At 40.8% G+C, this 27280-nt stretch overlaps 1 protein-coding gene across 1 annotated transcript in view; it reads left to right on the top strand.

The window, feature by feature from the left end:
- Nucleotides 1-314: 314 nt before the first annotated feature.
- LOC111870445 (ninjurin-2) overlaps nt 315-27280 on the top strand; it is a 29586-nt gene continuing 2620 nt past the window's right edge. The window contains exons 1-3 of the mRNA XM_023862748.2: nt 315-418; nt 11595-11736; nt 12924-13097. Coding sequence (XP_023718516.1) covers nt 11602-11736; nt 12924-13097 — 309 coding nt within the window. The 5' untranslated portion in view covers nt 315-418; nt 11595-11601. The remainder of the gene's footprint in view (nt 419-11594; nt 11737-12923; nt 13098-27280) is intronic.

Here is a 27280-nt window from a genome sequence, read left to right as displayed (position 1 = left end):
TATATCAGGTGAAAAGTGGCATGAGGGATGAAGTTCCTTACATTACCCTTCATGTTCTGACAGATATCCTCTACCCCAAAATACTCTGGAGATTACCGATGGGTGCCTTACAAACCTCATTGACGCGCTGTCACATGAAGATAAATCTCGACACAGAAGGTAATAAAGCTATAAGCGTTCATCAATATTCTGGGGTTGCTGTACCAAGAAAAGCAGAAAAGGCATGAAGGAAATGAGATTACAGTCTTACTTCCTGCCGGATTTTGCGGTTTCTCCGCGTCAGAAAGAGGAATTATCAGTCTGCTGTGTGGAAATTGAGTAAACAGCAAATAGGTACTTTTGTTTTATTTAATGTAATATTCATATTACTTGATATTATTGAGCAGTGATACAAGGCAACCTTTACACTCCTCGTTGGGTAAGTTAAATGGACGAATTTCTATCGGTATTTTCACATCTTGCGTTGTGTTTGAAGTGTAAAATTAAGTCTTACACATTTCTTACATTTCCTAAAGCTAAATTTTTTTTGTTTTATATGAAAGCAGGAGCAGTTATATACAGAGTGTTTCACGACTTTAGGGCATAACTGCAGGAGGTGATTTCCTAGGTCTTTGTGATCAAAGAAGTTCATATAAACATGTGTCCGACTTTGGACGGTTACGAAGTTATGACCGTTTTAAACTCAGAATAGAAGGTAATGATTACTGACAATAAACGGAACAAAATAATAAACCAGCATAATACTCGTACATGATACATTTAAAGTATGAATGTAAAGTTAACTTCGTGAAATTACCTTTAATTTGAATTTATTGGTGCTTAAAGCTGATTTTCGAAAATGCCACCGCCGGCCGCAACACAGGATGCCGCTCGGTTGTGAACCGCGCGGTTACATACCAACCCACCACGCCTTAGGTACCTCTCAAGTGTCGAGATAACGTGAACGCTCTGTCTGTAGCTGGCTAAAAATAGCGACCCGTCAGATGATAGACGCGGTTCACACGAGGGCGTGTACGGGAATGAAAAAACGGTCGTAATTCCGTAACCGTCCAAACACATATTTATATGAACGTTTTTGATCACAAAGACCTAGGAAATCACCTCCTGCAGTTATGCCCTAAAGTCATGAAACAACCTATATAGTGAGGCGTGTTACTTTGATCAAAGAATGTTGACCTAAGGACAAAGCTACCGTGAATTTATATTTTCTCCTTCCATTTCATTCCACTATTCACCACTATTATTTCAACAAAGGATATAACCTTTCGGAAATCTTTTTGTAACAATGTAAAATGTAATTCTTACACTAGTTAAAAGTTAAAATGAATCCACAATATTCTTCAATGCCGCTATCAGTACTGGCCATTGAAGTACTTTAAGTCATGTTTTGAACATATTAATAAAAATAGATATCCAATCGGTATGGGGACGGGTTAGGGGATGGACAGCCGGGATTCGATTCCCGCCAAGGGCAACAGATTTTTCTATACTCCACAACGTCCAGACTAGCACTGGGTCCGCCCAGCTTCTTATTCAATAGGAACGTCGGGGGCCCTTTCACAACGGGAAAAGCGTCCGTGTCTTGAAATTGACCACTCACCTCCATCTAGTGCACATGTCAAGAATGGCGGAGCTACACCTCCTCTCCCCCATACATCTTCATGATGTGGTGCTTAATTAAATGCCTCTCTACCTTTGAACATACTTCCTAATAGGTTACTTAAATATATTTCGGAGCGAATTTTTTCAAGCTGAAGACAGACGCAGAACCCTTGCGAAATAAATATGAAAATACATACATATAATCATTTAGTGTTTAAGAATTTCGGAATGGGAAAATAATGGTAAATGCTGTCTGTTTAAGAATGAACTTCCAATACATCGCTTACGTTTGTTTCTGTTTGTTTTTTCTTCATAACTACTTTACCAAAGTCCTACACAGTACACGTCACTGAACTTCGTGACCCGTAATCTCCTTTATTCGTGCCACTAGAATTATATGCTATAGTTTTTCTATGCACTTCTAGATAATTACAATAGGCGAATTAATGTGGGCAGGATTAAACTGTCTTAAACTACCTCACGTTGTATATCCCGGATTTGCAAGATTTGAGATTTTCACAGCGGTGTTTAGAGTTACAACTTCTGGAATATAATAGCGTGTAGTTCATCTTCATGCTGGCTTCTTGCTTGACTTACTTTTCAGCCGAAACGTTGGTTGACTTTAAATGGACTACACAGCGCTATATCCCAGAAAATAAAACCAATGCTGTGTTCATTCCTTGCCGCAAAGAGAACAGAGTAAATTTTCGGCGAATATAACATTCAAATGAGGGACCTCCTGAACGAATCAGACGCATCATCGCGAAGCACTATATTTGTGATATTATGCTTAACTATATTTCTCTTTTATTCCAGTTGACTCTGCCAATTGGAGACCCGACCTCCATTTTATTATTAATTTATTTCAGTGAAAACCGATCCTTTGATAAATATAAAGCATACGTCCAGGAATATACCTTATATATTTTATTTACATTGAGATATATACATACGAGTATAATTTTACAATATATAAGCAACAAATTATTTGATTCTCATTAATTCATGAATTGCAATTACTTTAGTGAAATTGTGCTTTCTAAACGATAGGCGAAGCGCCAACCAGTACCAGAAAACTGTAATAAATATACCTGGAAATTAATAAAAACGTTTGTCCCAATGCCAGTTAGTAGGTTTTTAAATGAGAGGCACAATGCCAAACTATAGCTGACAACACAGCCCTAATTTCGTTATGTGTCGAAATAGGTGTATACTTACTGTTGCTCGATCGGCAATAAGTGCAATATATGGCGAATATTCAAATTCCATATTGTAGCGTGCCGCCTAAAAGTCGGAATATCGGAATCAGAGCTGGAATCCATTGCTAGACAATGGCCCGGTAGTCACGTTTCTGCTGCAGTAAGAGCAGTAAATGCATCATTGCCTGGGTGATAATTAAACACGTTCACGTGACAACGCGTACATAGGCAGGCTGTTACCACGGAAATGAAAACCAGAACTAGTTCAGTTCCCGCAGTAACTAATACGCTAGCTACCGTTGCACCGAAAACGCGAAACAGAAGCCTTGAACAAGGTGTCTTCTAGACGGTCCGACGGTCGAATATAACAGACCGAGAGGACTGACCGTCAGTCGCAATGTGACTTGGACTTGGAAACCAGGAGAGGATAAGAGAACAGAGCAGAACAGAGCAGACGCAGAAGTCAAAGGAAGAAGACACAAGCCAACTAGCGGCAGATATCGTTCCAACAAGCAGACGTTTACGAACTTGTTTTGTGTCTTATAGTAAAAGTAGTCTGAGTGTTATAATTATATGTAGTTCTGCCTGGTGGAATTTCTCAAATAAATCGCTTCATCCAATCTGGAACCCATTAATTACTTGTCACGTTACCAGAATACGTGACAATATTAAATAGATATTATCATCATACAAATACTTAGACCCGTTATATAATTTTTCTTTTTTGACAGACGCAAACCCTAGTAAATCGCTCCTATTGTATTCCTTTTATGTGTATTATGGCAGAGATGAATTAAAATATGTTTAAAAGAAACTTATAGTAAAGTCCGTATAGGCAAATATTTTTCCGATAAATTTCCTATCCAGAATGGTCTAAGACAAGGAGATGCTTTATCGCCACTCCTTTTCAACTTTGTTTTAGAATATGCCATTAGGAAGGTCCAGGAAAACCAGGTGGGACCGAAATTAAACGGGACACATCAGATATTGGTCTATGCCGATGATGTGAATCTACTGGGTGATAATATTTATACTCGTACCATAAAGAGAAACACACAACCTTTTATTGACGCAAGTAAGGAGGATGGTCTAGAAGTAAACACAGAGAAAACTAAGTTTATGTTGCTGTCTCATCAACAAAATGCAGAGCTAAATCATGATATAAAGATGTTTTCAAAATGTGGCACAGTTCAGATAACAAATCAAAACCTGATTCGGAAGGAAATTAAGAGGAGACTGAACTCGGATGATACTTGCTACTATTTAATCCAGAACCTTTTGTCTTCTCGCCTTAAGTCCAAAAACATAAAAATTAGAATACAAAACTACATAATTATGCCTGTGGTTTTGTATGGGTGTGAAACTTGGTCTCTGACATTAAGGGAGGAACATATTGTATACTGAGGGTGTTTGAGAACAGGGTGTTGAGGAGAATATTTGGACCGAAGAGAGATGAAGTGACAACAGTTTGAAGAAAACTGCATTATGAGGAACTTCATAAATTGTACTCTTCTCCAGGTACAATTAGAATGATCAGGTTAAGTAGGATGAGGTGGGCAGGGCATGTAGCACGAATGGGAGGATGAGGAATACATATAGGATATTGGTGGGAAAGCCAGAAGGAAAGAGACCACCGGCAAGACCAAGACGTAAGTGGGTGGACAATATTAAAATGGATCTTAGAGAGATAAGATGGGATGGTATGGATTTGATTGATCTGGCTCAGGATGGAGACCAGTGGAGAGCTCTTGTGAACGCGGTAATGAACCTTTGGGTTCCATAATATGCTGGGAAATTCTTGAGTGGCTGCACAATTGGCGGCTTCTCATAAGGAAGTAATGGCAGAGATGAAATAGTGTATGTGCATTTATACCCATTACCACAATTGTTCAGATCACGGTGGAGTGAGAAAGTAAAGAAAAATACTGTATATACTGCGGCCTAGTTTCCATGAACACAAGAATTGTATCTGGTTATAAATATTAAAAAGTCCTGGGAACATGGAACCAAACCGGAAATAAAACTTCTGTGTCTGGATTCATTCATTCATCTGTAATCTGTCAAGTGACAGGTCCACAGTCTCTTCCAAAACAGTTCCTCCACTTATAGATAAATTAGGGATCATATGTTTTACAGCCCCCTCGTTGGTGAGGGGGTTTGAGTATGCTAAGGACCCTGAGAGCTATACCAGCGGCAGCGTAGCTACTGGCAGGGCCTTCCTTGCTGGACAGGTCAAAGGGTAGGCATCAGACGAAGAGAGACACCAAAAACTGATGCCGGAAGCAGCGTCATCAGCAGCGACTTGAAGCACAGAACAAATGATGCTCGAGATGGTTCAAGTTCGTATAGCAACAGGCGTGACCAGAGTGGTTTGAACGGCTGCTGTACTGCGATGTGGAAAGCAAATGGAAAAACTACCACATTATCACTTTTCCTGGATAGTCTCTTTCCAAAAACAGAAGATCGCATTAAGTGGAGGAACTGTTTTGGAAGAGATTGTGGACCTGTCGTCTGACATATTACTGATGAATGAATGAATGTTTTACAGAAATATCACTGATTAAAGTCAGATTTTCATAGGAACAGATATTGTTCTGGCAGTAAATAAAGAGTGGAAGTTTCCTATATCGAAATCCTTAGGGCCCTAACCCTCTTTTCGTAAAAGTTTCCATTAAACATAAACATTTTTATGTATCATAAACTAAGCTTAATATTTCCTTCTATCCGTACCTATTATACCTGCATCCCGCTCGCTGTGTTATGCCCTCGAGGTACATAATTTCTTCGTACTGTCCAGTCAGTGCCCTCGTTTCGATTACAAAGTCTTGAAAATGTAAAATTGTGTGCAAGTATGATTACATGCATTGGATTCATCGAATTATCATTTTGTGACACCGGGCAGTTTATTTATTTCTCGTTTAATTGACGACTTTGTCAACATCGCAGACTATAGTGCATCACATGATTAGCATATGAAGAAGTGGCGTGGCATAATTGAGGTGCAATCCTAACATTTGAGGGTCTGAATAAAACCATAAATAACGTGATTCTGGATAGATGGTGTCACGACTGAAATTCAAAACCGTCACCTCCCGCATACAACACAAAAGCATTACCAACTGAGGCAACCTGCTCTGTGCCCGACCAGTAAATAAGATTATTATAACAAATAAGAAGAACAAATTCGGTGCTTCGCCATTGAACTGTTATGTTAATTCTGAGGAGATTGTCTTCAGGTAACCCTGAGCGAAGAATGGAAGCTTTCAACCATCTTTTCTTCTTAAATATAATGTACCTACATCACTTGCAGCATACTACAATATTAGGCACTTCGCCACACACTCAACACAAGCACTTATGTGGTTTAGTCTACGTACGTAATATAATGTAGGTCACAAAGAACTTGTTCTGTTTCTGTTTAAAATGGCACCGCCTCTGTGGTCTAGTGGTCAGAGTTCCTGGCTACAGATCCAGAGGTCCGGGTTCGATTCCCGGCGCTACCAGGATTTCTGAGAAGTAGTGGGTCTGGAACGGGGTCCACTCAGCCTCATGAGGATAATTGAGGACCTACTTGAATAGAAAAGTAGCGGCTCCGGTCTAGAAGACCTAAATTAATGGCTGTGGAGATCCGTTGCGCTGACCATGCGACACCCTCTATCCTCTAAATTTGGCACAAATTTCGCTAACAAGCGGCGGTCGCTCTTTCGGTATAGTTCGCTTGCGGACTAAAGCCACATATTTTCTTTTGTTTTTTGTTTGTTCTGTTTGTAACAATATTTTTGGATATTGTCTCCCCCCGCCCCCCCAAAAAAAGGAAAAACCTTCTGTACTCTATAAACAACCAAGTGCCACGTCTGAGATGAAACACCTAGCTAAACCCAATGATCTCAGAGTGGCAGTGATAAAGAAGTATAGATGAAAGGTGGAACTATGATTAACTAACTTCATGGAGCTGTGCTCTTCTTGAGAACCTGCCAACTGTGCAGCTATTCAGGAACTATTTTCACAGTGTGCATCCTGTTGTGTGCCATAAGCAAATGGCGATGTAAAGTGTCCGTCAACACAACAAACGTGACTATGCAATCAACAAATACTCAGACTAAATTTTTTATTTTCCTACCGCTACATGTTTCGGTCCTCATGGGACCATCATCAGGTAGAAGTATGATCGAAAGGCTAAAGTTATTTGAACTCCCAAATATGGTTCCATATTTAGTGCAACACGTTATATTACAAAATTAAGTTTAGAATACGAAATAAGGCGTTGGGAATGAAACTGAGAGTTATGCAATTAAAACCTAAAATATTAAAGTTATTATAAAAATTCTTAAGATTGAACGATATGATGTTAAAATTTCCTCACGTGTTCACAGTTTTTGTGTTGTGTGAATAATTGTGGAAAGCCACATCGTTGAGTGTCTCTTTCAGGACGGCAGTTGTTACGTCCGATGTTATGCGGTAGTAAATGTATTATGGATATTATTACATGGGCTGTTATAATTTGTTGATATTAATGCAATGTGTGTCATTTTGTAAAGACGTAAATACATATATTGCTATCGTTGTTACGCGTGTGCGTCCTTTGTGTAGGGCCGCTGTATGTTGTAGCTTGGTTCAACGTGGTGATTAATTGTACTATAACCCCGTTTGTTGTGTTGACGGAAACCTTTCCCTGCCATTTTATTCAGGAACTTCCCAGAATTTTATGAAACCCAAAGGTTCATTAACGTGTTCACAAGAAACCTCCACTGGTTCATATCCTAAACCAGATCAGTACAGTTCAAACGATCCATACCACTGCTAGGCAATCGGTGAGTAATCGCATTCCCGCGAAGCGAACGCGCTCAAGAATAGGATGTCTACTGCTAGGTAACGATCAGTAAACATGCAGACTTAACAAAAGAAGACGGCGTTTTCTACGAGTCCATTCATAGTGATTATCAGAAGTGTTGGGCAGGACAGGAGGAATAGAAGCAGAGTTGCAGGGAGTACGGTACAGTAGTCGGAAGAGAACTGGGTCGAGTTCTGGAGATGGCAGTCGAAGGTGACTGAGAAGAAATGGCCAGAAAGGAATTAGTCTCTGACAAGAATATTTTTTTCACACTTAAGATGAGAGTCAAAGAGGCGAAAGAGGAAACCAAGGAAGAAAGATGGTTGTGTAAAGAGTCGAGGCGTATTCTTGCGACGTCACTTTATTACTCAACGACGTAACTACAATTCAACGTAACTATAACACAAATGGCTTCACAGTCGGTCCTTTCGTGTTGATAGCTCTCACTAAAATATAGAACTGTCAAACTCCAAGTCCAAGTCACATTGTGACGGCCGGTCCGTCAGGCTTTACCTAGCACCGGCTGTTTACTCAGCCGTTGCTAGGCAGCTAATGGTTTCCATCTTGCGACTGGCTAGCACACGATCCACTGTGGGTGCTTTCCATAGTCACATATTGTTGTAGACCTTACACAGCAACGACTGTTTAAGAGTACTCGCCGTTGCAGAGCAATGGTACCTGAGCTGTCACTGTAGCGTTTGCTTGAATGTGGGCAGTTCCCACATTTCATTCAACAATACGTTCCCAGGCAACGAACCTTCAGTCAACAAGACGTTCCCGAGTAACGAACCTTCAATGAAGGTTATCCAGTTTCCGGAGTAACTTCATTACTGCCCGGAAAATAACACGCAGCCACTAGTAGAGCAAACGCTATGCAGTCATGGATAATAAATCAAGGAATTAAAGGAGAAAGAAATCTCAAGTCCTAACAAGGGCAGTATGTTTGACACTTAGAACAAAGGCATTGCCCCCTCGCGTATTTTTTCGCAATACGAAAATTGAAGTTTCTACGTTCGTAGCAGCAGTACGACAATGTTACAAATGTTGAAAATTTGGCAATAAGTAAAATTTTATGAAGAAAATTATTTCTCACGCGGAATAGGAGAATATGAAGGGTCTTGTATTAAAAATGTATAAATTATAACTATATCCACAGAGCAAACAGCGAGCGATGCCCCGTAATTAAATACAGAAAAAAGTCAACCAAATCATGGCTCATAGGAATGTCGGAATTTTAGAAGCACGAAAAAGTTGTAGAAAAATGGTCACAACCCTGACGGTTGAACCCTGGGTTCTCTTTAAGGGATCAAAATCCCCGATGGCGCGCTGAAACTAATATGTGTTAGGGACTTCAACCTTCCCAAAACGACAAGAAGACGAAGGACGTAGGGTAGTATTGAGACAAATGAAAGCAACAAAGACCCGAGCCAACCCATTCGATGGAACCGGGGGAGAGAGCAATGGAAGTTAACAGCAGGACTCAAATATCTGAACATAGTTCAAACAAGACTGAGAAAAAGAACAGCTCTAAAGACCAGAGAGCGTTAGAGGAATCTTTAGAGAAGTTGCAATCCATTTAGACGGAGGACGAAGTCAAGATCGTACTGGTGACAATAAACAAATGATAAAATAATTCCGTCCAGTGTGACTGTTGAAGCTTTTACTACTTCACTTCTTAGCACCCTAATATATTTCGGTCCCTATAGACCATCATCGGAGGGAACATCAATACTTTTAGAAACTACTACTACATTGGATGTTTTGATTTTTAAAATACATAAATATACAATATTTGCAATATACACTTTATACAAAATCCAAATTTCTTACAACTAGAGCAACTGTCCTTGATGCATTAAAGTTTTTAAATTTTTTTTTTTTTAACTTTAATGCATCAAAGACAGTTGCTGTAGTTGCTGTCGGCCCAAAGTGATACAAAATTTACAAAATCGATTATTACTGGTGACGAGACATGGTATTTTCAATATGAGCCTCTCACATAGCGGCAGAGTGCAGCGTGGTTGAGCCCAAAGTAGCCAGCCGAAACCAAAGAAAGTGCCCGTGCAAAAGAGTCGAGTAAAGACACTGCTAACCGTTTTCTTCTATTCCAAAGCAATCATTCACAAGGAATTTCTTCCAGCTCAAACAGTGAATTCTGATTATTAGCTCAGAGTCCTCAATCATTTGTGGGCGAAAATTCTTCGAATTCGATCTGAATATCGAGAGCAAGGAAGGTTCTTGGTCGCTCCTCCACGACAATGCCCCACCCCACAAATCAAAGATCGTGTGCGATTTTTTGGCCAGAAAAGGGATCGCAGGTCTTGATCACCCTCCGTATTCGCCAGATTTGGCTCCAGCAGATTTCTGGTTATTCCCAAAAGTTAAGTTGGCAATGAAAGGAGACCGTCACGACACCATCCAGGACATCTAAAGGCAATCTACCGTAGTTTTAAATGTGATTCCACAAAAGGAGTGCAGTGTCTGTTTTCGAAAACTTTTCATTCGACTCCAGCTATGTATTGATTCAGAAGGAGACTATTTTAAATAAAAAGAGTGAAATTTTGAAAATAATTCAAGTCTTGTATTTTTAATGAACACAGTCCTAACAGAACCTGGACACATTGTGTATTCAAAAAGACAGACCCGTCCTGTCATCAGAGAGGGCACCCCACAAAAAACAAGACCATAACTGTCAAAAAGTAATAAATATCTGGTCATGAGCCCCAGATGGGGCTCGACTCCAAGACTGACTGACTGACTGACTGACTGACTGACTGACTGACTGACTAACCGACTGTCGGTCACAATATGACTTTAACTCTGAGTTTTGATACTCATACTGAAACAACGGTTCAATAAATGTAGCACCTATATGAAATGACTAACCCCTCCTTCATCGAAGAGAAGGCCTCATTTTGAAATGCATGCATATCTAGGAGAGAATAAAATCTTGGTCATGGATCTCGAGGAGACCGAAGCAGGACACTGTGGAAACTCTGCATCATTTGTCACTACACTATACTAAGCAATATTTATACATGATATATGTCATACTGAGATTTTCTGTCAATAGAGGCTTATGCAGCAGTTTAGGCCTTAACTTAAGTAACTACTCTGAAACTGCCTGACCGCCGAAGGCAGTGATAGTGATAGTGACAGTCAGTGATCAGCTGGAAGAGCGAATTGGAACTAGGAGTGGAAAGTTCAAATTCAGGTTCAAGACAGAATTAGTTCACGGCAGTTATGAGTGACAGAACCAATTCAGAGCAGAATTCCTGAATAGTGGCAATACGACGTGAACAGAGATAAGACAAAACCAACAGAGCTGGACAGAAGACTCAGCTAAGAAACAGAAGATGAAAGATTAGTCAGGTTGCATCATACAGAAGACTTTATTCTGAGTAATTTTAATTGTAATTGTAATCAATTATCCAATAAATTGCTTCACTTAGTCTGGAACCCATTAACTTCTTGTCGCATTACCAGGACATGTGACAGTAGTAATAATACACAGATGCTTGCCTGAAGAATTTTATTGCCTAACAGGCATCAGTATACTTCATAAACAACAATGTAGCTCCTCTGTTGAAATGAAAGAGCTCTTTCCTTCACACAGCGCTAAAAATAAAATTTAAATTGTGATACAATGTTATGTTAAGTAAAGTAACACAGAGTAATTTCCTTTAAAATTTCAGCGAAAAATAAATCAAGGTTTCTCAAAGTACCAGATACTGCAAAAGAATTAGATGATGGTATGCATTACTTTTCAAGTGCCCCCATGTATAACAGTCTAATGGTTTAAGATACAGAGGGCATGGTGGTCAATATACAGGTTTGTTTGGACCAATCCATCATTCAAGATATGGCATGTTCAAATAGTCAGATAATGGATCAAAAACTGAGAGAAGTCTATTCGTCATTCTTACATCTCCTACTTATAGTTTCTGGTATCAACATTTCAGAACAGCTATGGAACTGTCAGAATCAAATGAACCCACAACAATAATGGAACCAGACAAAGAAAATACAGTACCAGAAGAAATATTTTTGGGTGCTGATGGAACTAGAGAAGTGACTGTAGGACAAACTGGAAAGAGGTTTAAGGTAAAATACAAATCATCTGCTCAAGTACCTGTTCTCCAGAGGAACTTACACAATAGTCACATGTTTCAGCTGATTAATAGGTACTGACTGGGAAATTTCATTACATGTTTAAACATTCAACTTTATAGATAATTACATTAAAGGATGAATTTAGAAACCTTAAAATGAAGAAACTGAATCAGTCTATATTTAAGACTTTCATCCAAAAAACCTGTACCTTACAAAGCTATACAGTGTTAAAATTAATAGTTAACTTTACATGCATTATCTTCCTAGATATTTCAATAATCATTCACTTACACAACAATTGTATGTTTTTGTGGAACCTAAAGTTCATTACTGTTCCAAGTAGTCCACCACTAGACATGTTGCTAAGCCATATCAGCTCTGTTCTCTCCTTCATAACTCATTCATATCTTATAATATTATCACATGTACAAATAATTCTTCAATATGTGATTTCCTTTGAAGTTTTCCATCCAAAATTTAGTATGTATTTGTTGTTTCTCCCTTGCATGTTACATATTTGGCACATCTCATCCTACTTGATTCTATAGTTAGGTGTACAGATTGCAAAAACTCAAAAGTACATAATCCTCTCCAGTCTTCGATTACTTCCTTTTTCTTGGGTCCAAATATGTACACTTCACATCATTTGTATTCAAACACCCTCAATTTATAGTCAAGATTATGGTTTTCTGACTTATAACAGCATGTTTTTGCAGCTACTTCTAAACATTTTGGAGAGAACTACTGCCTCTATTTTTACGGGATCAAAAATGTTAAACTTACTAATTTTTATTCTTTTCATTTCCCTGAAACTGCCATGGCTTGATATTCTAAGTTCAAAGAAAGCACTGCCAACTATATTTAATATCCACTATGAATTAGTCTTTACTGCCAACTATATTTAATATCCACTATGAATTAGCCTTTACTAAATACCAGATCCAGAATGTTGAAGGCTGTGGGATGATCCACTTGTATGTTCAATGGCTGTTAGAGGAACTTTACCAAGAGGGTAAATGCGAATGGAACTTGAAACAGGCTGCTCACCTTCACCTAGTGGCAAAGTTTGAGTATCCACGAAACATTACCTCTGTACCTCACATTTCAAAAGTAGGATTTCACCAGATTTTAGTTCTGTGTGTATACCATTAATAGGACAAGGTCGTGATTTCTTACAGTTGCTGAGCCCTGCAAATACATATGCAGCTAAAAAAACAGTAGCACAAGGCATGATGGATATTGCACTTATCACAGCCAATGCCAACCAGCTGCGTTATATATTAGAGTTTGGTGATCGTAACACAGTATTCTATATCACTACTATGCTCATAGTAACAAGCATACTGCTGCAGGTATAGCAAGTTTTTCTCTATCTTCTATATATTTCTTTAAATTAATATATTTATATGAATAAATAATGACAACATAATTTAACAGAACACTGCTCAGGCAAAGNTAATAAATTATATAATTCCTCTTCATCTGGAATGTTCTTCATATTTTCAAAGAATCTACCTTTGAAGGTGATACACCATTCAAATACAAGGGGTAGTCAAAAAGTTCCCGGAATGGTGGCATAGCACTCTAATGGTAGGACATATGGCAATTCTTACCTAATCACCTTCAAAGTAGGACCCTTGCGTGCACACACATTTGCTCCATCAATCCTACCATTGTTGGAAGCAGGGGTGTAAGGCTTCTTTTGGAATTTTCTGAAGCTCAGCCATCGCATTCAATTTGATTGTTGTGAAACGTGTCCCCTTGAGGCCCATTTTCAGAGTAGGGAACAGGCAAAAGTCACTCGGAGTGAGATCCGGAGAGTACGGTGGTTGAGTGATGACAGGAATGTTTTTCTTGGCGAGGAATTGCTGCACAACAAGCGATGTGTGGCTCGGTGCATTATTGTGATGCAGAAACCACTGTCCCTGCCACTTGTTGTGCCGTTTCCTGCGAACTGCATCGTGCAACCTCTGCAAAACTTGCATTTAGAAATGGCCAGTAACGGTACCAAATTCTTGCTCCAACTCCGCAATGGCCATTCTTCGATCACATCGAATCAGTTGTTGCACTTTTCTAATCATTTCTTCGGTTCTGAATGTCGAAGGTCTCCCGCTGCGCTGGTCATCCTCTATCGTCTCCTGCCCATTCTTAAACCGGGAAAACCAGTCGTAAACTGTGGATTTCTTTAGTGCAGTATCACCGTAAACTTGCTGCAGGGCTGATAGCATCTCTGAAGCAGATTTTTCCCAATTTTCACATGAACTTGATGTTCGCATGCCTTCAAACTGCGACTTTGCCCCAAATAACCAACACTCATGTCTAATTCAAACAGAACACTGCACACTGAAACCTGTCCAGACTTGTTGCACCTGCGAACAGACATGCTTAACTTCCCACCACAACACTGTGTGCACTATCTTGTTGCTCGTTCTCCGCCTGCAGGGGAATTCTGGGAACTTTTTGACTGCCCTACATACACCAAATCTACAGGGAAATAAATTTTGATTCAATGTGTTAAGAAACATATCTAATGCACAATCATGCAATCAGAAAAGCATAGCCACTGTCAAACCACCTGTCTGTTAACCATGCCCATTTCACCAAGCAACAGGAATAGTAGTTCTGACTGTATTCAAGAGAATCCCAGTTCAAACCTTGGCTGAAACACCAATTGCCCTGACCATTTTTTGTGGTGTTTCCCAGTTCCTCCAAGTAAATTTTGGTATAGTAACTGAACCTAGGCCATGACCACTTCCTACCACATTGTTTCCAATCCACCATTTCATATCATCCTACCATTTCATGCAACATAGTCTGAGATACTGAACTGAATAAAAGTAAATAAAAACTCTATCATTCCTATCCAGCAAAATTTTAAACTCAGATTTTACCACACTATTTCTTAAATGAGTACCTACTTTACACTGTTTCAAATTAAACAACTCTGGAACATTAACCAATGTGTTAAAAAGACACTATCCCCATATACTACATGAAGCAATTATGCATTATAAAAAATTTGCAAGATCTGAGGTTTCCATGGCAGGTTCCTGTAGTGATCTGGTCATAGTGCTATTTAAGAGTAGTATAGTATGTGAATAATGTATTAGAGAGATTTCTCCAGGATATTGGTACCCACCTACCAACTATGAGGGTCGTACTGAAAGTCATGAGCAACAATTTTTTGTCAAGTAACATGCTTTATTATCGACAAACCAAATACACCACATCAATCTACAGACTTTTCTTTATTTTTCCACATAATCGCCATTTCTTTGCACACATTTCTCCTAGCATTCTAGGAGTTTGAAAATTCCCCTTCTGTAAAATTCCACTAACACTAACGCACTGCTTTCTGAATTGCCTCCCCTGTCTCAAAACGTTGTCCATGCAGGTGATCCTTCACAAATCCGAAAAAATGGTAGTGATCCCAGACGTTTATCGCGCAATGTATGACGGAGCTTGTGCAGCATCTGGACATAACGAGCAGCATTGATGGTTTGCCCAGGTTTCAGGAATTCAGCCAGAATAAACCCCCCTGCATCCCAGAAGACTGTGCCCATCACCTTTTGCAGTTGATGGCACTGTCTTTGCCTTCTTTTTTGATGGAGAATGCAAATGGTGCCTTTCCATACTCTGCCATTTCATTTCAGGCTCGAAATGGTGAAACCAGCTTTTGTCACCTGTCACAATACAGAGCAAAAAGTCATCACCTTCGTGTCAATATCTCTGCAGCAGTTCTGAGGTGATGGCTTTTCACTGACCTTTGTGATCTTTGGTCAATAACCGCAGGACCCAAAGAGCACAAACTTTCCTACAGCCCAAGCTTTCAATCATCTCCTGTACTGCACTGTGCCCTACTCCAAGTTTTCAGGCTATTGTGTCCACAGTCACACCCCTGTCATCTTGAATGATCTCATCCACTCTTTCCTTGTTGCGTTCAGTTGAGTCTGTTCGAGGACGACCGCTCCGAGGCTCATCTTTGATGCTGGTGTTCCCATCTTTAAAATGTTTCACCCATCTTCGAACACTGCTCGCACCCATGCACACACTTCCATAAGCACGCTGAAGTCTCTGGTGAATTTCTGCAGCAGGGATTTCCTCTTTCACAAGTAATTCGACAACAGAATGCTGGCGAAATGACATATCATTGTCAGCCATTTTGTTAGGAGTGATACTGGTCGCATGATGCAAGCTATTGACGTCACAAGACACTCAAGGTTAACACAACAGCTGGTTCCACCTACCACCTACCACCTACTCTCTTTCGTCTGCTGTTCCCAGGTTGCATGCAAAAAAAGAGTTGCTCATAACCTTCGGTAGGACCTACGTATATACTTATGGCCTAGGTCATGATACTGTGACATGGTAGCTGAAAGCCAGAATAGTGGAGCAATGGCATGGTAAACACATGTCTGGTGTGATGAATCAACATACAACAATAGATGAACTGTTCTAAAAAGTGTTTTATGTGTGGTCTGCTCACGCCTATATAGCGAGGACCAACAGGAAAAGAAGAATCTGAGAAGGAGTTGGAGCTGTTCAAAAAGTTATTCTGAAAATGGTCCAAAGCACACTGAAGAAGAAGCATGCTTAATGCAGGCTAGTTTGGTTTCCATGCCCATAACAGCATGACACGTCAATGTATGAGTTCCATGTGACCTTAGGTTTCAAGCAATTCAAAGAAGAGTGGAGTTCTGAAATACATGAAATGGAATGGATATCATAACAAAAGAAATGGCAGCCTATTCAGCCATGAAATCCTACTTAGAGAAAAATAATCTCCACTATTTTACCTTCTCTCCAAATACCAAAAAGCCTATCGAGGCAGTAATCTGTCTTCTTCCCCCAGACAAGCCAGCAGAAGATGTTTCCAACAGTCTTGAGAAATTAAGCTTCAAAATAAGGCAAATGACAACCACTCAAACAGCACCCAACGGACAAACCCATGTGGACCTCTCCCTATCCCTTATTGCCTTTTAACCATATTTCCAGTGTCATCAAAGTAAAGTTATACAGAGCTCAGACTGGGCTTAAGCATTGCTGCAACTGCTAAAACATTAGTCATGTGTGGGTCAAATGCAAGCAGCCCCCTTGATGTTTGTGGAAAGGTGGTGGCCACCTGCATAAGGCATGCCCTGAAAAGACAAATACAGAATCTATACCAAGCTGCTTCGACTGCGCCCTAGTAGGAGGAAATCTCATCCTGAATCATATAGAGGCTGCAGCCATTCAAAAGGAGAACTGCAAAGAAGAAGAGCACAACAAACTCCCCAAGGATCCTCTGGGAAGACACTGTTCTCTAAGTTCACCTCACCACAGCAGTTCTACACAGCTGCACTGCATAAAGACATGCAACACCAGCAACCGCAGCACTGCCGATAAACAGGAAAAGCTATGACCTGCTGTTCAGCAGCATCTGCCATGACAGGAAATTCAGTACAGGCTCCCAGTTCATCTAACACTGACATGTTAAAAGTCACCACTGTATGTAAGAGATCATCATAGAACTCAGTAAAATAATGGCCATTATAAAAAAGGTATTAACATAATAAAACAAAATGACTGCTAGAGCTCACAGGCCGCTCAGAATTTAATGCAAATGGCATTTGGAAACAGCACTATGGGCTCAGTAAACAGCTGCAAGACTTACATATAGATGTGGCTCTGCTCTCAGAGACGCATCTCAAAATGCATGAGAGTCCTTTATTCAGAATTATCACTTTCATCAGACTGGTCATTTCCCAGGAAGAAAATGAGGAACTGCCCTTGCTGTAAGAAAAGGCATCCCTCACACTTGTGTCAGCTTACCTCAAAGTGAAAGTTACTTTGCGACTGGCGGTTAACCACCAATCAGTTCATTTTGGCTTCAAGCCCCTTCAGACTCACGACCAGAGATTTTCTGTTTCAATTGAACCCTTGCAGTAACAGTTCTTATGTAATATCCTCTCTGATGAGAACATGTATTTTTCTCTTGTGGATAGACTTGGCCTTTTGTAATCATTGACTTACCTCCTCTCCTATCAGTAGAAGCAATAGGGGTCTGATGCTGACTTGAAACAGTGAAATGTTCTGTGCAGCTGTTCATAAACTTCTGCAAAGACTGTGGAGTGACACAGGTATCAGCTGTAAGGTTTTATGAATAAGTCCATTCTGGCAGATGACCTGAATGTAAAGCACTCTATATTGAATAGTAAAGTTTCAAACCCCTCAGTCTTGAAAAACTTGGATTTATTTGTTAGTTATAACTTCGCAATTTTGGTTCCACAGTCCTCTACATGTCATACACCTGAAGGTAAAGGTGACGTTCTCCATATTGTAGTACATCAGAAAGTCCGACTGCCAGAGGTCATTGTTAGTGACATCCTAGACTCAGATAACCTACCGATAAAGTTCAGCATTCTGGAGCACATTAGAACGAGGGAAGCTTTAGTTCCAGTTGAACACCCAACAGACTAGGAACTGCTTTATAGCTTCACCTATGAATTCATATCTCCAAATATCGAAATTCACTCTTCTAATGAAGCTGATAAAGCAACATGTGACTTTGCAGCATCTAAAACTTTAGCATACAGGATAACGATTAAATAACTACAATTTTACACTGGAAGTATGAAATATCTGGCCTATATCATTTACTAAACCATAAAAGAAAGCTGAGAAAATGATGGCAGGCAACCATAGATCCAGTTTGCAATACGGCAGTGAACTGAGTCACTCAAAATATCAGGAGAAGGGTGTGGAAAAGAGCACTTGAAAGATTGGAAACGAAGTTGGAAAACTGCAAAGTCACATCTCAAGCAAAATGGCCTATTACAAAATCCTTCTGAAAAAAGGGTGAACCAAGGGCACCCTTCGAAGTTAATGTCCTTTTGGCCCTGTATTCTCATTCATCAGTAATCTGTCAAGATGACAGGTCCACAGCCTCTTCCAAAAGAGTTCCTCCGCTTAATGTGATCTAGAGCTTTCTCCTTCAAATGAGAATATCCTCTTCTGTCCCCAAGGTCATCCAGCATCTTCTTACGTCTTCTTCCTCGTCTTCTGGTCACTTCTATCCGCCCCTCTATCTTTCCTTCAATAACTTCTTTTAGAAGGCAGTTACTGCATAAGATATGACCAATCCAATTAGCCTTCTGTTTTCTTATTTCATGTAGGATATTCCTCTGCTCCCCCTTCGTTGGTGTCTCCAACTTATTATGTTGAGGGGGTTTGAGTATGCCAAAGACCCTGAGAGCTATACCAGCGGTAGCATAGCTACTGGCAGGGCCTCCTTTGCTGGACAGGTCAAAGGGTAGGCATCAGACAAAGAGAGACACCAAAAACCAAAAACTGATGCCAGAAGCAGCATCATCAGCAGCGACTTGAAGCACAGAGCAAATGATGCTCGAGATAGTTCAAGTTCATATAGCAACAGGTGTGACCAGAATAGTTTGAATGGCTGTTGTACTGCGATGTGGAAAGCAAATGGAAAAACTACCACATTATCACTTTTCCTGGATAGACTCTTTCCAAAAACAGAGATAACATGTATGCGAGAGAGGGGTGGATAGAAGTGACTGGAAGACGAGGAAGAAGACGTAAGAAGATGCTGAATGATCTTGGGGACAGAAGAGGATATTTTTATTTGAAGGAGAAAGCTCTAGATCGCATTAAGTGGATGAACTGTTTTGAAAGAGACTGTGGACCTGTCATCTGACAGATTACTGATGAATGAATTCCTCTGCTCCCTGGCTCTAAACAACACTTCTTCATTTCTCACATAATCGATCCAACTGATTTTCTCCATCCTTCTCCAACCGATAATGCCAATATACTCGCAGACTGCTTAGAAAACCAGGTCAGAGAGCATGACTTGTGTGATTGTGACCACAGACGATATGTGGAGACTAAAGTTGAAACCCTGCTGGCTACCATAGATGAAGACAACCCTTAATTTCTGACCCTGTGGCAACTAAAATCATTGAAATTAGGAAAGACCTGTGATTGTGATAACATTCCAAATTAATGTCTCTGGAATCCTCTGAGAAGAACTCTTGTTCATTTAATACATTTATTCAATCACTGCCTTCTGCTGGGTCACTTCGTGGCACCTTGGAAAAAGGCAAATATCACAACTCTGCCGAAATCTGGCAACGACACAAATTTTCTCAAAATTTACGTCTGATCAGCATACTGTCCACTGCGGACAAACTATCTGTGAAGCTGATTTTAAGAACAATCAAGAAAGGAAACAAACTTACTGAATACTAATCAGTTTGGCTTTTGAGCAGATTAGAGTACAACACATCAATGTATGAAGTTGGTGGATCATGTCATCTCAAATTTCAACAATATGTCGATGGCTGCTGTGTTCCTGGATATCGAGAAAGCCTTAGACAAAACATAGCACTGAGGCCTAATATATAAATTGTCAGCATTAAAATTTTCGACATGTCTCATTGAGCTAATTGCTTCTTTTCTCACTGGCAGAAAAATATAAGTCTTGAGAGAAGGCGAATTTTCTACCCCAAGAAAAATAGAGGCAGGGATTCATCAAGTTTCCACCCTTGCCCAATACTGTACAGTTTATACATCAGTGATGTCCCAGTGGCGTCCAGAATTCTTCTTGATCTGTTCGCAGACCTGTATTTACGTGATAGAGAAACACAAACGTCGTGTTCTCTGCAAACTGTAACATGGATTCACTGCAGTGAATTCGTGGTGTAAGCGCTGGAACATGATGGTAAATGAAAGGAAAACTCACGTGATCTATTTCTCCTGATGACATACTGCAACTAAACGGAAGGGACAATCACCAAGAAGTGATTGTGGCGCCTATAGAAGTGGTAGAGGCCATTCAAGATAAACGAGAGGCTAGCCAACAGAAGATGGACGCCGTACTGAGCCCATGATAAAGTGCGGCCAAGAAAAATGATGGCCACAGTAATGATAGGCCAAGAAAAGATTAGGCTGCGAAAAGCACCGTTCGGTCTGAACTAGAAGAGAACATGCAAGTCGGGTGGAGGACGTCCTGAATTCCTTCAACCAATGAATACTGAACCTACATAAGGAACTCAAAGCAAAGAGTGAAGGAATGCACCTGGGCTGACAAGCAATAACAAGGTCCCTCATGAAGTGCCTTCATGAGGAGCTTGCCTCAGGGTCCCAGAAAATCGATTCCATGCACAAGCAACAAAGACCCTCGTAAAAAGTTCATGATGCAAGTTCAAAACGCAGCTAGCAATAGTTGAAGCCCAAGCTGAGCTTGGATCTTGCAGGGGGAACATGAAGTGGCGTAGCATAGCTCGAAGGATCGACATCATGGGCCGTGTTCCGACAATGGGTCGAGACCTTGGTGGAGCACAACTACCGGACGCCCAGAGAGAAAGCCACATACCCAATTGGCGCCTTTAATGAGCTGGCTGTTCACATTCTACATGGCATCCCTCCCTACTGGAGTGACGTATGAAGAAGTTGTTGAGAGACTTGAGAATCGATACAGTGACCACCTCCTGGAAACAGCATTTCATTCTCAACTGAAAAGAAGAACGCAGCTTGTCGGGGAATCCCTGCCATAGATTGTCAACGCCATTGGCCATGTGGCTCATTGCTATCACATTGAATTACTCGTACACTTAACTAGTAAGGAAGCCACCAGTGCATTTGACGACAGGATAAGGGGGCAGACCTCAAGACAAGAGATACTCTTTGGGTGGCAAGAAGAAACTCAACAAGGCCTGATAAGAAATACTCGGCTTTCGTTGGTGAAGGCACAACCAATTTAACCATGAAATAAAAACCTGTGAGTGTAAATTGCTATACAGATCATGTAGGCAGACAGGAATTTGGAAAAATTCATGTTACGAAAGGTAAATATTTTGCCTGTTAAGTATCTAAAGAGTATAAGGTCGCAGGTATGCCTATGATATACCAGGCTACAAGAGGGGAGAATCTAATGGGTACAACATACTGCAAGTGTGAAATATGGGGCTGAGGGAAGTTCTTGAAATGCAGGCTCACAGGTCGTGGAGCCTATATAACATACACCTCTTGCTGTAGGTTGGATGAAGAGATACGCCGCATTATAGATGATTGAGCTAAGGTGCCAATCTTGTCATATAAGAATATAGGAGGATTCCTTGGCAGTAAAAGACGCGGTTCTCCGCATTCAACATACATTCTCAATCCGGCTCGTATGAAAGGCACCAGTGGCAAGAAGGATCTCCGTACTGTGGACAGGACTTCATGGTAGTCATATATGAAGCTGCGATGGTCTGTCACAGAGCAAATTTAGGCACAATAATGTCGAAGAATATTCCAGTTTTTGTCCCCAATGACCTGCATTTAAACGTTCTGAAATATTGAGTGACCATTGGCACGCAATGGAGAGCCATCTGGAGTGAGGTTCCCATGAATTTTCTGTCAAAACCAAGGCCAAGAAACATTGCAGATGGAACAAATGGTGGAGCGCTCTTGTTAAGGAACAGGCAGAAGATGAGAGCCCCACAATCATGTGGAGTGTACATACTTGGTCTTTACTGAGAAGGGAAGTCTGTTTTGCAGAGCCCAATGGGATATGGTATTTTTTACGGCCTGTAGTCTGCGTTCTGTGGTAACTACGTTTTGGGGAATGTAATAAATGGCAAAGTTACCAACTTACAGTGACGTTGAAACAGGTGGACCAACCGTGTTAATTGTCCAATTAATGGTTATTGCAAACAGGGTCAAGCTTAAATCCAGTCCATGTGGTATCCATTTTGATGGGGGACAAAGAGCAGAGAAGACGTTACCAAGACAAATATGGAAGCAAACTGTAGAAAACTAGCTTGGAAGAAACAGTGGTAGCCAGACATAGAAATTTAATCGATGAACTGTCATGAGGACACCGAATCACCACTATGTATTATGCACCTTCTCCAAGTCGAACAAGATTGCGACAACATACTTGTGCATGAGGAAACAATTCTGGAAGTGGTGTTAGAGGTTAACTACGTGGTCAAGGGTGTATCTGCATGCCAAAACCCATACCAAACATTCGAATATTCTTCATGAGCCAGATAAGTCTATGATTTACCACACGCTCCATGGTCTAGCAAAACTTATCTCACCAGAATTATGTGTCTATAACTAGTTGAAAGAATGTGGTCCTTCCCTTCTTTTGGAATAGGGACAACTGTTGCTACTCTCCAGACAGCTGCAACAGAGTTCTCTGACCATGCACAGTTGTGAATAGACAGCAGAAACTCATCTCATGTAGCTACAAGGTGAGAGCATTTGATTAAGAATGTCGTCAGGGCCCGGAAACGTTCTGTGACAGCTATGTAATGCTATAAGAAGTTTATCCACATGAAAGTCTGAGTTATAGGGCTCTGCAATCTGAGATCCAATTTCCAGAGGCAGTGCTTTTGTTGTATGTAGTATCTCAAATTTTTAAAAGGATTGTAATTTTTGGAACTAAAGCTAAATTTAAAACAGCCAATTGATGTGCCCCATATGGATATGACATTGCACGTATCTTAAATGTGCTCTTCTTTCTTCTAGACAACATCTGAAAGGCTAGACCGAGAAAGATTAGAAATAAGAGGCCTACCATGATATGCACTTGGCTTCATACATAACACTTTCCGCCTTGGGTCTAAAAGACAGTCAAATTCTCCAGTGTAGGGTAGGCATTACAGAACAAAACAGCATGCTTCTGGGTACAATTGCGTTGCGACATTCACCTGGCCACCAAAGGACGAGTAGGCGACGAGTCCAAGTGGAATACCGTGGAATGAACAGAAGCAGCAAAGCGCAGAGTTCTAGTGAAATGCTACACAATGGAGTAGGTAGAATGAAATTACTGGTCTTTCAGAACTCACTGACTGACAGAAAGCTACCAAGTCAGCTCATCTGAGATCCAATTCTGGTGTCAGGATTTGAGTGGGAATGTTGTGGCAATGTGCAGATTTGCTGGCTAATGGCCATTGTCGTGCAAGTATACAAGGACAAGTTACTAAAGATGGACTATTAGTCCCAGACTACAGTAGGCAAGGTCAATGGCAGACGAGCTCCCTTGTCCATTTCACAGAAATAAACCAAACTTTGCATTGCATATGCATCAGAAACTGTTTGCCTCTATCTTCCCTAAGGATTAATCCCCACTGATTACCAGGTTTCGAAATCGCCCCTAAGAATATATGGTGGAAGTAACTAAGAAATTACACCACTCAGCTTGTCAGGAGATGCCAGACCTGCAGGTGGGAGATAAATGTTGCAAAATATACATGAAAGAGTGAATAGGTAGAAACGGACGGAAGTGAATTTTAGAGGGGGTTCGATGTTGTCTGAAGCATAAAAGATGCAGTAAACAAAGACAGCAGTATCTCCACCATATCACCATCGAGGTTGCCATAATGGTGGGCCGCTTAACCATAAAAATTTAGTAACAAAGGCTGGAGTGTTTCCTGAAGATAATGATGATAAGGTCAATATGTTGTGCTAGGGCGTGTCTAGAAATCGTTAAGGTTCCACTATATCAGCTTAATTAAGATTGATAAGAAGAAAACACACATTCATATACTACTGCGCCTTAAGAGGGGATCTTTATGATCACCCTTTGTTCTTTAATTTCAGTGTGCCAGAGAATGTGATGTGTGGAAATAAGACTCGCTATGGTTCGGCATGGTTACAAGGCCAGATGGTTTGGGCCATGAAACAGAAAGGAGGCCAGAACCAAGGAGAGATATCTCTGTGTGGGGATTTCTGTGTGCTTCGGGCACTGTGCACCAGTGTCAGATACAAAGCATATTTGTACCAGGCACAATAAAGTTGAGGAGATAGTGACTTTGGGTGGATACCTCAGTCTGGTAAGGTATTGCTGCTCGGTCTGGGCCTGTATAGGGCTCATGTTTGGTCTGGAGGGAGGTCAGCTTTGGTCCGTGATGACATAAGACCTTCGTGGGTGGTGAAGCTTTAATGCACAAGACTGGATCCTGGTCTTCGATTACTTTGAGGAACATTTCCCGGGAGTCCAGAAAGGAAATACCTTCCTTGACTTGAATGTCCTTTCGTCCTGGTGCATGGGACAATTCCTGTCTCCGACGCATGTGCTCGAGACAAATTCATACAGTTCAGAGGACTGGCACACAGTGATTCGCCATGCCCAGGCAAACTGCAGTTGCCAGACTAGGCCCACAGCACACCGTTGTTGGGTGTGTCAAAAATGGCACCGAAAGCACTGCATAGGATTTTAGTGTGCAGTCAAATGGATGCCATCTTATACTCAACAATTACTGAGCTGGACAGGATGGAATTCAAAGGATAAAATACAGTTTGAAGAGGGAGTGGCTTCCATCCCTCTTCTCGATCAACCTATTTGCTTGACTATTCTCATCTGACATGCCGTCCGGGAAGTCAGCTACTAGAACTACCAGGCATGAACTGAGGGATGTGTGCCTCTCGAAATGTATGAGATGACAGCCAGTGAGTATGGCCCTAAGGAGGGCTACTGCGTGCTTCTCATTAAACGCTTCAACCAAAATTGTCCATTTCTACATTGCAGTTGCATTTCTAATGTTTCCGGCAATGTCACCAAGGGCTTTCCAGTTATAAAATGGATTGTCATGCATGGATTTATTTGGGTCTTGGAGTTTAAATGCTACAAATTGTGGAGATGATATTTTAACAACTGCTTTCAAAGACTGTTTAACGGTTGAATGTTATTTACGTTATAACGGCCCTGAAGGGCTCGTAGAAGCCATGATGAAAAGGTTCCCCCTTCAGAGCTATCAACATCAGTCTGTCAGTGGGGAGAGGAAAAGAAAGAGAAGACAGACACTTAATTTCCCAGTCTGTGCCAGTGTGAGGACTCCCACCACCACCTGATATGAATATATCTGACGATTTAACCTTCTATAATACCCCTGGCAATTCTAAACCTAACGACAAGTCCTACACTATTATCAAGCTGGGCTTATATGCCCTTACCAGGGAAATAATCACCCATGACTCCCCACTCTATGCCCTGCAAACGTATATATGCATATTTACATACACACATAGGCTTACACGACCTCACAGGACTTGGCGTTGATTATGTCACAGCTGACAGATAGCGATAACACGTCTGAATGGTGTAGCCAAACAGCCAGTCATACGACCTAGGGAGTGTCTATGCCAGCTATACCCAAAACGGGGCACAACGTTGCTTTACATGACTTATGATCCAAGCCCTGCACCTGGGCTTCCGTTTAAGGGCCGTGAAAAAGGTCACCTCTACCTTCACCCCTCAAGTTACCATATTGACACATATTGTAATGCATGCTGAAACCGTGGGAAAGCAAAATGGAGATAGGAAATATCCCTGGTGGTGAAGCAGAAGTTCTTTGACTCCAGGGGACCTTAAACACAAAAAAAAATAAATAACACTAGAAGAGGAAGAATACTAAAACTCTTGCATTAAACACAGACACAAAAAAACCAGTATGATGATAAGACATGGGATATGAGGATGATATGGTAGGCGTTCTGCATGCAAAGGGAACCGGTGAGGAAGAATAAATTAATGATTACAAAATGGTATAGGTGATGCAAGAGAATGATGGAAGGCATAAGTGTACAAAGGAACATTTAAGAGTTTCATTTGCATCCCCCTTCCAGAAAAATGCCAGCCTACCTCAATGGGAAGTGTGGTTTGAATAAGTAAAAATAATAGTCATATTACCGATTTCTCATTAACAAAAAATTGTTCTGTGAATGCAACTTCCTTTCATTTTAATTGCATACTTCATTTTCACAAAAACTCACTCCGTCACACTCATGGAGCTGAGCCCTTTTTGACCACTCTTGAGAAGCTGCCAATTGTGCAGCTACTCAGGAATTTCCCAAAATTGTATGGAACCTGAAGGTTCATTACCGTGTTCACAACAGCCCTCCACTGATCCCTATCCTGAGCCAGATCTATCCAATCCATCACATCCCATCATATCTCTCTAAGATCCATTTTAATATTGTCCACCCATGTGTGCCTTGGTCTTCCCAGTGGTCTCTTTCCTTCTGGCTTTCCCACCAATTTGCTATAGCCATTGCTCTTCTTCCCCATTCATGCTACATGCCCTGCCCATCTCATCCTCCTTGACTTGGTAATTCTAATTATACTTGAAGAAGAGTATAAGTTATGATGCTCCTCATTATGCAGTTTTCTATGACATCCTGTATCTTCATCTCTCTTCAGTCCAAATATCCTCAACACCCTGTTCTCAATCACCCTCAGTCTGTGTTCCTCCCATAATGTCAGAGACCAAGTTTCACACCCATACAAAACCACAGGCAAAATTATAGTTTTGTATATTCTAATTTCTATGCATTTCGACAGCAGACAAGAAGACAGAAGGTTCTGGACTGAATGGTAGCAAGCATTACCCGAGTTCAATCGCCTCTTAATTTCCTCTTGAATCAGGTTATCATTTGTTATTGTCATTCCTAAATATCTGAACTGTGCCACATTTTCAAAACATCTGTTTCCTATCTTTATGTTATGATTTTGCCCTGCATTTTGGTGATGATACAGCAACAT

This window comes from Cryptotermes secundus, unplaced genomic scaffold (assembly GCF_002891405.2).
Source record: "Cryptotermes secundus unplaced genomic scaffold, Csec_1.0 scaffold1558, whole genome shotgun sequence".
NCBI classification, from domain to species: domain Eukaryota; kingdom Metazoa; phylum Arthropoda; class Insecta; order Blattodea; family Kalotermitidae; genus Cryptotermes; species Cryptotermes secundus.
Note: the sequence above shows the minus strand (reverse complement) of the source record. Positions and strands in the feature narration are given on the sequence as shown.